Source organism: Grammomys surdaster, unplaced genomic scaffold (genome assembly GCF_004785775.1).
Source record: "Grammomys surdaster isolate TR1022 unplaced genomic scaffold, NIH_TR_1.0 371, whole genome shotgun sequence".
In the NCBI taxonomy this organism is placed as follows: domain Eukaryota; kingdom Metazoa; phylum Chordata; class Mammalia; order Rodentia; family Muridae; genus Grammomys; species Grammomys surdaster.
Genome location: NW_021604790.1, coordinates 1,480,685 through 1,492,192, shown reverse-complemented (window position 1 = coordinate 1,492,192; position 11,508 = coordinate 1,480,685). Strand labels below are relative to the sequence as shown.

The window sequence follows — 11,508 nt, the reverse complement described above, 5'->3', positions numbered from 1 at the left end:
AAAAAACAGGCCAGTGAGCTTTCACCCAGTAGAAGGGCAAACAATCCAAAAAGATCCAATAGCCTCACATTTGGGCTGGAGAGCTGGCTCAGCAGTTAAGAGCACGGGCACCCATCACAGGACCAGGGTTGGGTTCTCAGCACTCACACAGCAGCTCACAGCTTCTGCCACCGTCCCCGGCCTCCACAGGCAGCTGCTTGATCCCCTTGATGCACAGATGTCCCGTGGGCAAAATAATCATACCCATAAAATAAAAAATAAATCTCCAGAGCTTCATATCTACTTCCTCTAAAGGCTTCTGAGTGAATACATACTTTTTTTTTTCCTTCCCTAGACAGGGTTTCTCTGTGTAGCCCTGGCTGTCCTGGAACTCACTCTGTAGACCAGGATGGCCCAAACTCAGAGAGATCCTCCTCCTCCTGTCTCTGCATCTCAAGTCCTGGGACTAAAGGCATGCACCATCACCACCTGGCACTCATTATGTCTTAATCTCTCCTATTTGGACCCTGAGTTCTCAGTAAGGCCATGGGAGAAGTGCACTGGGAGACGCTATGCTGGAATACCACCAGCAGGGACATAGTAAGTATGAGAAATGCCTGAGTCGCCACTGAGGTCTGCTCACCCGCTGTCTTTCCAAGACCACAGATTGTGGCAAGGAGTCATAACTACCCTCCTGATAAGCAAATGTTTCCAGGTCATCAAGCTGGGTTTTGAGCTGCAGAATCAATTCTTTCTGCTTCTCCCTCTGGGTTTCCAGGCGTTCCCGTTTTTCCTGTTCACTCTGTGGTGAGAAAAATACTTGGGCTATTTTATAGAAAAGAGAAACCAAAGGCACTTTAAGACTCTCAGGCCAATAATGGCCAAAGAAATACATACGGCTTCAATGAAACAACAGACAAGCAGGCTTAGCAGTGACAATGTACTTCACCCAGGGCAACTGATGGCATCTGTGTTTTTATTTCGAACATGACACAAACAAGATGAAGCCTTTTGCTAATAGGCTTGTTGTTTTTCAAATATTTAGTCAGGAAACAGAAAACTTAGGTAAGATTGCCTCCAGAAGTTAAAGGTGCCAGTCATCTTGCATGGTCAGTCGACACAGGATAATTCCTCACTACTCTGTGCAAACCAATTTTTCCACAACTGTCTGGGGTAATGAGCCAGAGGCAGTGCCTTGTGAAGATCAGAGGCTCCTGTCCAGCATGAGCTAGATAGCTAGTCTGAGGGTGAGCCACAAGATACTGTCTCAAAAGCCAAAGCCTAGGGTTTGAGTAGAGAGAAAGCTTTACATATATAGAAATCAACCAGTTTTATGAAATTTCAAAGCTATTCGGAAAGGTTATAGCTATTTCTGTAAAACAGGAAACAATGAAATGTAAGTACCTAAGGCAAAGAAATTCAAAAGCCAAGTTACAGGGATGGAACATTAACAGTATGGTGTGTGGGTGTATGTGTGAAGAAAATTTCTGAGAACAACCCTTTCTCACTGACAGCTACCACATAGCTTCTGCCTTTAAGTTACTAAATGTCCTTTACAGGGATCAAGTCTTGCCAACATATTCTCAGATACTGGGTCTTTATCATTTTAAGTACAAAAACAAAACAAAAGCAAGCCAGATGTGATGTGTACACCTGTACTACTAAGTGAGTTTCAGGCTAGCCTGGGCTACATATATAGACTCTGTCTTAACAACTAACACTGAAAACAACCAACCAACCAACCAAAAAAAACAAAAACAAAACAAAAAAGGAACAGAGACACTACACCACTCATAGGCATAAGGCTGCACTTTAAACTACGATCTACACAGTATTAAAGTTAGCCTTAAAGTAGTACTTACCAAGCCCTCAAGAAGCAAGGTAGGAGAGAGGAAAGACAAAAAAAAAAACAAACAAACAAAGAATTACATTTTCGTTCAACTTCTTAAAGAACGATCCCCTTTCTTGAGCTTTGTTGAACATGACAGACACCTCAGGATGCCCTTCAGTTCTTCCTGAGTATTACCACTGCTTCTCATAACCCCATTCCTGGTCTCAGCTAGAAACGAGGCCTCCACTGACAGCTTTCCTGGCTTTCTCCAGGAAGAACAAGTCATTTCTTCCTTTGTATTGTGTACACTTAGTCATCATAGTGTTTGTTTAGGACATATTTCTACTAATCTACAAACTCCTCAAAGACCTTGACTTTTGATCTTCAATACACCTAGAAGTGTGCCCAGTATGGAGTGAACTCTCCATGTATTTCTTTTTCTTAAAAAAAAAAAAATCTTTAAATTTTTATTTTGTGGATGATTTGCCCACATGTATGCCTGTGCACTACATGAGTGCCTTGTGCCCACAGAGGCTGGAAGAGGGTGTCCAATTACTTGAACAGGATTTATAGACAGTTGTGAGCTGCCATGTAGGTGCTGGAAATCAAACCTGGGTCCTCTGCAAGAGCAGCCTGCTCTTAACCACTGGGCCATCTCTCCAGCCCTCATTACATATGTCTTATATGTTGTTGGACTAAATTAGGCACAGAACAACAAATTCCAAATAATGAACTGGGGGAAACTGTAAAACTAGCTAAAAGAGAAAGAAACAAAGACATAACCCCTTTGTGGAGCCAATGAAGAAAGAAACCAGCTATAAATCCTGATCTGTTTCCATGACTACTACACCTGCCAAGTCTGTCACTCAATGTCATCGTTACAGCATATTTGCTGGAATTATGCAAACAAATTTATCAGCAAGACCAACAAGTTCTGGGGCAAGGCAGGAAATAGTAGGTTTAATGTCCAGTACACATTGAGATAAAGTTGAAGGTTATTTGGAGAGACTGGGGAGATAGCTAACTTGGTAGTATGCCTGCCTAGCATGCACTAGGTGCTGGGTTCAAACCCAAGCACTGAATAACTGGGCATGGCCCATGTGCCTAGAAATCTCAATATCCAGAAGGTGGAGGCAGGACGATGAGAAACTCAAGGTTAGGAACACCAAGCCTCATGGCTTGTGTTTGATGTCTAGAACTCATATTCTAAGGAGAGAACTAACTCCTGAAAGTTGTCCTCTGACCTCCACATGCAGGCTGTGACACCAGCACTGTGCTCACACACATGCTCACATGCTCACACGCTCACACACACAGACACACACACACATTAAAAAACAAACTTCAAGATTATTCTATAGCAAGTTTTGGGCCAGGGAGCCTGTCTTTAAAAAAAAAAAATCAATAATGATAATTTCAAGGGCTGAAGACATGGCTTAATTGGTGACAGAGCGCTTGCTTGCCTACGACATGCAAGTTCCTGGGTTCCACCCCAAGACAGAAAAAAAATAAATCACTCTGCCCAAAGATGCCCTCCACTCAGGCACTGCTTGTTCAGCCGGTAACATATGCACTCAACAATACAGCTGCTTAATCAGCCTAGCACAGTTTTTTATGGTATTACCCTGACATTTTTTCTGAAAGTGACAATAAGCAATAGAGACAGTATTCACTACCGCACAGGGCCTGGCCACTTTTTAAGTCCGGCGACTTGACTTGTGGTTAACTGCTCCTTGTGCAAGGATATATGGGTACGAGAAGGAAGGAACTGGAAACAGTTCAGATCAGCATAAGTCAGTATCTCCTACAAATAAGTTTTCTTGGCTAAGCCATTCTGAGTGGGAAGAAAGCCACATGTGGACTGCAATCTGCAGAACAGAAAGGGGAAAAGGTGGCCTGTCTCAAAACTTCCAGCTTCCAGACGTTCAACGTTTGTAAGGAACCTTCCTGTGTTGTGGTTTACAGAATTTCCTTGCTTCTTCCGGGTACTGAAGAACTCACTTGTCAGTCAGAAGGCCCCGTTCAGAGAACCCTGTCATTAAGCAGGATGGTAGAGTTGTCTGAAGACATTGTTAGGACATACTTATAATCAGATGTGTTTCTTTCCACTGCCAAGGGATGGTGTCTGTTCACCGACCTCTCACTGAGATAAGACAGTATAAAGATTACAGTCTATCTATATGCCAAAACAAAAACAAAAACAAAAAACCCAGGGAGGATTAATTTAAATTTCCATGGATTCCAATTCACTTCCCTTTCACTTCCCACTCCCCCCTCCCCCTTCCCAGTGTTCATTCTATCAACAAGTGCTCAGGGCCGGAGGTATACCTCAGGGTAGAGAGTGTGACACAAACACATACTCGAGTACCTCAAGTCGTGGGCAAGGTAGCCAGAGGCAGGACGGCTTTCATTACCCACTGCCTTTTCAATACTCCTTTTCAACGCTCACCATATGTCCTTCTGCATCTTCCTGTCTCCATTCTCTCTATTTTGCATACACATACCTACAATACTTCCAGCTCGGTCGCTCCTCACTCTTTCTACCTCGGTCGGTGTCAGCATCACCACCCACAAAACTCCCTGCCTGCATCATCTTCATCCCCATCTGGACCTAGCCTCACCTGGTCCTCGCCCCGCACCCGTGGCCGGTCCCCCGGCAGCACATCGCTTTCGTCACCGCCACAAGGGTCTTCCAGCCCCTCGTACCCTAGGACGTGAGGACAGCCGCGGAAGGCAAAGTCTTCGAGCTCGCGCAGCAAACGCTGCTGCTCCGCCGGCGCCCCGCGCACTACCTGGCGCAGGCGGAACTGCACCTGCGCGAAGTGCGAGGACAACGCGAGCAGGGCCGAATCCAGCTGCCGCCGCTCGGCTTGCAGCCGCCTCAGCGTGCGGACAGTCGCGTCCGGAGGAGAGCTCGGAGCCGCTCCAGGCTCTTCGGCTGCCGCCTCCTCCGAGAACGTCGTTGCCCCAGGACCGGCTTCGGCCACTGCCCCCACGGGAGCCCAGCGCACAGTCTCGCATGGTGGCAGCGACTCCTCCTCCTCCTCCTCCTCTTCTTCTTCGTCCTTCGCCTTAGGCCCGACGGCGGTCACCACAGTTCCCAGCTCTGTAGAGGTTCCCACCGCCGCCATCTTCCCGGAAACGCCGCCGCACGTCAGTTGCGCCCCTTACTGCCATGGCAACGGGCTTGTGTAAGCGGTGGGCGGGGCTTGTAGCCTCCAATCTCGGGAGGGCCCGCCCCCTCGGGACTTATTTAATGCTTTTTGTGAATTAGACACAGGAATACTTTGCGTTGGAAGAACAAGTGAATGAAACCCAGAACAAGTAATGTCCTGCCTATAGGGTCTAGGGTAGTCCTTTCCCTGTACAAAAAGGGTAGATATTGTATTCCTGATCTGTCTATTTCTGGAGACTCCGAGATGTAGTAAACGCTCCCAGAGTCCTTCTGGAGTGCAAATCACTTTTGCTGTCAAGCCACCTTTCCCTCCCTCTCAACCCTTCCTCCTACCATATTAGGAGAGACAGCTGCTAGGGAGCTCTTAGGAGCTAAAGATAGAGGCCTTTGCTTGGGACTCCAAAAGCCACGGGGCAGCTGGAGCCACCATGGAACGGTGAGTTTCAGGCCGCCATCATACAGGCCCTAGATACTCCCCTCCCCGTTTTCCTGCAGATTTCCTGCCCCACATCTTGTAGAAGCTGCTGATTCTGCCCATCGGAGCCCCAGACTCCAGGTCTCTGTGACTGTGGGTGAGAGGGGTGGTAAGCTCTGAATGTACTTCCTAACTCCTTACTTCCCTTGTCTCTCCGGGTTTAGTCTCACGACCTCCACTCACTCCCACCACTCCCCTCCGTCTGGTTCAGTGGGACCACATACGACTCTATTGCCTCCTCCCTCCACCTTTCCACATTGCCTTCAGTCTTACCCCTACCAAGCTCCACCTCCAACCTCTTCAGGCAGCATGCCCGGACTCTGTGGTACGACAGACCCAAATATGTTTTCATGGAGTTTTGCGTTGAGGACAGCACCGACGTCAATGTGCTCCTTGAGGACCACCGCATTGTGTTCAGGTAGTAGCCATCCCCAGTGGACTGGCCTGGCGTCTCAAGAACTGTTCCTATCCCCCTGGTGTCTCAAGAACTTGTCCCATCACTTCCTACTTCTCTTTACTGTATCTTTAGCTGCAGGAACGGTGATGGGGTGGAGCTGTACAATGAGATTGAGTTCTATGCCAAGGTGAACTCCAAGGTGAGAGCAGGGTAAGGATAGTCATATCTGGACAAGAAAGGTTGGCCAAGCAAGGAAGCTGGAGGTTTATCCTAAAAACGAGGCTGTCTGTCTGACAGGACTCCCAGGATAAGCGCTCTGGTCGCTCCATTACTTGCTTTGTGAGGAAATGGAAGGAGAAGGTGGCCTGGCCTCGGCTCACCAAGGAGGATATAAAGGTGAGTATGTAAGGGGTGGTCTACTGCTGTGCTCTCTTCATCCAAGCGAGCACTCTCTCTGTGCACCCAGGCATCAGAGTTATATCTGGAATGGTGTTTGCTTTCTTCCCAGTCACTATTGAGGACTCTGAGTCCTGTGTGTTTGATCTCCCAAATATTCTGGAGTCTATGTATTTCCTCCTAGTCTAGACAGCATCCGTCAGGGTTTGTTGGGGGAAGTAGGTTTTTGTCTGTTTGCTTTTGGGTTTGTTTTGTTTTGTTTTAGTTTTTTTTGGGGGACAGGGTTTCTCTGTGTAGTCCTGGCTGTCCTAGAACTCACTCTGTAGACCAGGCTGGCCTCAAACTCAGAAATCCACCTGCCTCTGCCTCCCGAGTGCTGGGATTAAAGACATGCGCCACCACCGCCCAGCTTGCTTTTGGTTTTGAGTCAGGCTCTTTCTACTTTGCTCAGGCTGGCCTTGAACTTGCCATCCTGCTGCCTCAGCCTCCTGAACATTGACATTACAAGCATGTCTGTGACATTACAGGCATTACTATGGCTGACTCTGTTGCATATTTTCCATCTCATTTCTGAGCCACTCTTTCCACTGCTCCCAGTGTGCTCTGGTAAACACAATCTTGACTTTGTCTCTCTAGAGCTCAAGACCCTTGAGGGCAGCTACTCCTCTGAAAGCTGAAAGTTGGCCACCTGCTGGCTGAATCTCCCTTTTACATTTGGTTAGTAGGTTTTTTTTTTCCACAGTTAAAACATTATTCTGAGGGGCTGGACTCTGTTAGAGCACTGGTTGCTCCTGTAGAGAACCTGAGTTCAACGTGCAGGTCCCACAATGGTGGCTCAAAACTGTCTGTAACTCCAGTTTGCAGAGAGCCAACACCTTCTTCTGACTTCCATGGGCACGTGGTACACACACACACACACACACACACACGCAGGCAAAACATTCACACACATATGATAAATAAATCTTAAAAATTATATTGACTGGCTACTGGCATTTATAATTTTTTACTTCTTGCTGACATTAAAAACATGTAGATTATGGGGCAAGTGAGACGGCCCAGCAGGTTAAGGTGCTTGCTACTGATCTGAGTTTGAGGCCCAGGTCCCACTTCCTGGAAGGACAGAACTAACCCCCACAAATATGACATCCATTTGTGTAAAGTGCCATGTTCCAATAGATAAATAAATAAATAAATAAATATGATTTTGATATTTTTATTGTAGACTGTGAAACTGGAAAGATGACCCGGTTTTGTTTTGGTTTTTGGTTTTTTCTTTTTCTTTCTTTTTTTTTCTTTTCTTTGTTTTTTTGTTTGTTTGTTTGTTTTGTTTTTGAAGACAGGGTTTCTTTGTGTAACAGCCCTGTCTTTCCTAGAACTCTATTTGTAGACCAGGCTGGACTCAAACTTGGAAATCTGCCTACTTCTGCCTCCAGAGTGCTAGGTTTAAAGGAGTGTGCCACCATACCTGGCTAGAGAGACACAGTTCTTAAGAGCAGTGGCTACTTTTCCATGGGACTCTGGTTTAATTCCCAGCTCACAGCAACTCAGAAGTGCTTAGAACTCTAGTTCCAGACAATTCGGTGCCCTCTTCTAGTCTCCATTGACACCAGGCTGGAATATGGTCCATAGGGGCAGACAAAATATTTCTGGGTGTGGTGACATGAAGATGCAGAGGCAAGTTTACAAAGCAGTTCTAGGGCAGGGAGGCCTAAAACACAAATGAACACAAGCAAAAAATAAAACCCACCTCCCCCAAAACAACAAAAACTTTGAGGTGAATATGTATGAATGTTTAATTGTTCTTTGTTTTGGGACAGGGTCACATGTGGCCATGACTGAATTTTTATCTTGCTATATAGCGGAGAGTGATCTTGAACTCCTGGTTCTCTGGCCTTCACCTCAGAGGTGTTGGCTTGCTAGGCCAATGCAGTACACCTGGCTTTAAATGCGGGCAGGTTGGAATGCTGAAAGGTTGTATCTGACTCTGGGGAACGCAGCTTGTCTGTCTTGCTTGGATGAGTCCTAGGATGTTTTGTGTTGACCACCCTAGTCCATCAGCCCTTGGAGGGTAGAACTCTGTGCTTTTTCAGACCCTGTGTTTTTGGCATTGTGTTTGGCACCGAGTAGGTTCTGGTGAATATTTGTGGATGCAGCTTGGAGGGCAGGCTGGGAGCACTGTACCACATTGACCTTTCCCTCTGAGGTCCCTGTCTATGCACATGCCCCCTCTTTCCCTGGACTGTTGCTCCTGTCCTCCTGCTGTGATGGTTTGTGCTTCCTCTTACAGCCTGTGTGGCTCTCTGTGGACTTCGATAACTGGAGAGACTGGGAAGGAGATGACGAGGTAGAGCTGGCTCAGGTGGAACACTATGCAGAGGTATGAAATACAGCGCCTGCTGCCCGTCTTAGTCATTCTGTGTCTGTGTGCACGTACTTGCTGGGGAATTATCAAGGCACAGGCAGGGACATTAGAACTTTCTCAGCAGGCCACTTGCTGGTGCTAACAACCTGAATATTTGTAATATCATTGTATACTTATATGAGAGAAATTAGTATTAATGAAATTTAAAAGAAAATAAATAAAGACTGATTATTTATTTATTTTTGAGACAGGATCTTAACTATGGAACTCTGAATGGTCTGAAACTCACTCTATAGACCAGACTGGCCTCAAACTCAGAGGTCCACTTCTGCTTCCCTAGTACTGGGGTTAAAGATGTGTTCTACTATCCTTAGGATTATTTGTGTGTGTGTGTGTGTGTGTGTGTGTGTGTGTTGGACCCCTGGAGTTATAGGTGGTTGTGAATCATCCAATGTGGGTATTGGAAATCAAACTTGAATCCTCTGGAGAAGCATGTACTCTTAGTTTTCAGCCATCTTAAAACAAACAAACAAACAAACCAGCTGAGCAGTCGTGGCGCACACCTTTAATCCCAGCACTTGGGAGGCAAAGTCAGGCAAATTTCTGAGTTCAAGGCCAGCCTGGTCTGCAGAGTGAGTTCTAGGACAGCCAGGGCTACACAGAGAAACCCTGTCTCAAAAAACCAAAAAGAAAAGAAAAGAAAAGAAAAGTTTATAGGACTCTAATACTAACCAGTATAAAACTTGTAAGTCACTGATTCCGCATAAACAACACCTGTCATGTGTGATTTGGTTTTAGAAGACCAGAAACTCCTTAATTCAAATTGTAAAAGGACACACAGACCCCAGACTTGGATTGACATGGAGGATACTTTCTAAGTGTGTTTAAATTGATTGAATTTTTTTTTTCTGTATGAGACTCAGTCTCCCTATGTAGTTTAAGCTGATCTTGAACTTGCCATCCTCCTGCCTCAGCCTTGTGAATGTTAGGATGATTGGTCTGTGACACTCATTTTAAATTAGTTTTTTTTTAAGTTATTTTTATCGTGATTTGTTTGTTTGTTTATTATGTGTTTATGTGTACCTAAGTGAGCTTGTGTGAGCCATGTGCACACGGGTGAAAGAGGAAGTCTGAGAGCAGGAAGTGCCTGATGTGGATGCTGGGAGCTCAACTCCTTACATTGCAAGAGCAGGAAGTGCTCTTAACCTTTGAGCCATCTCTTTAGGCCCACACTACTCCCCCGCCCCTTTTGTTTTTGTTTTTGTTTTGTTTTGTTTTGTTTTTTGAGACAGAGCTTCTCAGTGTAAGAGCACTGGCTGTCCTGGAACAAGCTTTATAGACCAGGCTGGCCTCCAACTCTCAGATATCCACCTGCCTCTGCCTCCTGAGTGCTGGGATTAAAGGCTTGTGCCACCACACCTGGCTGTCCCTGGTGCTTTTGAGACAGGGTCTCATGAAGCCCAGGATGGCCTTGGAAAACTTCCTATGTAGTGAGCTGAGGCTGGCCTTGAACTCCTGATCTTCCTGCCTCCACTTGTTAAGTTCTAGTATTTGTAAGCAAGTACCAACATACATACCCTGTTAGAGGTTAACTTTTGTAAGGTGGGTTCTGGGAACCAAAGGCAGGTTCTTCTAAAGAGCAGCAAGTGGTCTTAAGTGGGGCCATATCTCCATCGCCCCCTGGCTGGGACTGTTCTCCCGTCTCTACTAATACTCAGACTGCTCTTCTCTCACCCCTCCTCTCTTGTGACTGTTTCTCTTCCTATTAGCTTTTGAACAAGGTCAGCACTAAGAGGCCTCCTCCTGCCATGGATGATCTGGACGTAAGTAATAGCTTCCTTTTAGCCTTTACAAATAGCACATTAGAGCTGGAAACAGCTCAATGGAAGTGTGTTTTCCCACCATGCACGAGTCCCATGCTCCAAAAAGGAACAGGAGAAAAAAAACGCCACAAACATATAAGAATGTGTATCCCATTCTCTAGCACACAGTGGCTCTCTGCATGTTCTGAGTTTTTGACACAAGATTGAGTGTTCTCTAAGCCTCCCCCTTCTTCCTCCCCATTCTAGAACACACCTGGCTCTGATGAGTGCCTGCAGCTCTTTAGAGCAGTAACACCACTTGAAATCCTCAAAACAAGGGATGCACAATACAGTCCTATTCATTGAGTCCTGGTGCTTTACCTCATTCCCCAAAGTTAGCTTCCTAAGAGATGTAACTTGGGATTTTAGGAGAGCAGGGGGAATGAGCAGCATCTGTGAAGCTCACCATAGAAACCACAAGTGCTTTGTCTTCTCCTTCCAGGATGATTCTGACAGCTAACTAGCTTTCTGTGACAGCGGACCTGGGGAGGAGGCTGTAGCTGCTGTCATGCTGAAAAGCTAGGATGGGGCCTTCTTCAACTACTTCACTATGCATGAAGAGCCACAGAGACCTCTGAACTCTTCTAGAAGCTCTTTCTGAAGGGTCCCTCTCCATGTGTTAGGTCTTTCTTCTGGCACCTGAGTGTGGGCCTGCATCAGATGGGGTGGAAAGCTGACTGGTGGGGCTACTGACTTCCCACTGACTTGACTTAGAATCTGTGCTTGGGAAGCTTGGGGTTTGGGACATGTGTTTACATGTGGTAAAGCAAGGGCCAAAGAAGAAAGAGATTATAATAAATTCTAGGAATGATCCTTCTCTTTCCTTCTTGTACTTCCCCTCCCCGTGGAAAGCCCCTTCTTTCTCCAGAGCTTCTGGCCACTGTTGCAGTGGGAAGGTGTTACAGAGACTTCATCCCACCTAGATGAAGTCACCCTGGACCTTTAGCTTTCTGTACCTCTGTGGCCAAGACTATGTAGCATTGTTTTTGTTTGTGTGTTTGTTCCAGAAAATGAGAGTTTGGTCCTCA

The 11,508-nt window shown here is 46.2% G+C and overlaps 2 protein-coding genes across 2 annotated transcripts in view; one reads left to right on the top strand and one right to left on the bottom strand.

Moving 5' to 3' along the window:
• The window catches only part of Rundc1 (RUN domain containing 1), a 10,633-nt gene extending 5,680 nt beyond the window's left edge, over positions 1-4,953 (bottom strand). The window contains exons 1-2 of the mRNA XM_028780353.1: positions 4,432-4,953; positions 623-781 (exon numbers count right to left, since the gene is read on the bottom strand). Coding sequence (XP_028636186.1) covers positions 623-781; positions 4,432-4,941 — 669 coding nt within the window. The 5' untranslated portion in view covers positions 4,942-4,953. The remainder of the gene's footprint in view (positions 1-622; positions 782-4,431) is intronic.
• On the top strand, positions 4,718-11,291 carry Ptges3l (prostaglandin E synthase 3 like). The gene is made up of 7 exons (XM_028780355.1): positions 4,718-5,421; positions 5,765-5,878; positions 5,990-6,056; positions 6,155-6,253; positions 8,544-8,633; positions 10,388-10,441; positions 10,923-11,291. Exons 1-7 carry the CDS (start codon positions 5,414-5,416, stop codon positions 10,938-10,940), a joined length of 450 nt encoding a protein of 149 aa, XP_028636188.1. The 5' UTR covers positions 4,718-5,413; the 3' UTR covers positions 10,941-11,291.
• Positions 11,292-11,508: the final 217 nt, after the last annotated feature.

What these genes read in the sequence shown, in the direction of transcription:
- Ptges3l (XM_028780355.1), top strand. An exon ending in GACCACCGCATTGTGTTCAG is followed by an intron (nt 5,879 to 5,989) that starts GTAGTAGCCATC and finishes CTGTATCTTTAG; the next exon opens with CTGCAGGAACGGTGATGGGG. An exon ending in ATGCCAAGGTGAACTCCAAG is followed by an intron (nt 6,057 to 6,154) that starts GTGAGAGCAGGG and finishes TCTGTCTGACAG; the next exon opens with GACTCCCAGGATAAGCGCTC.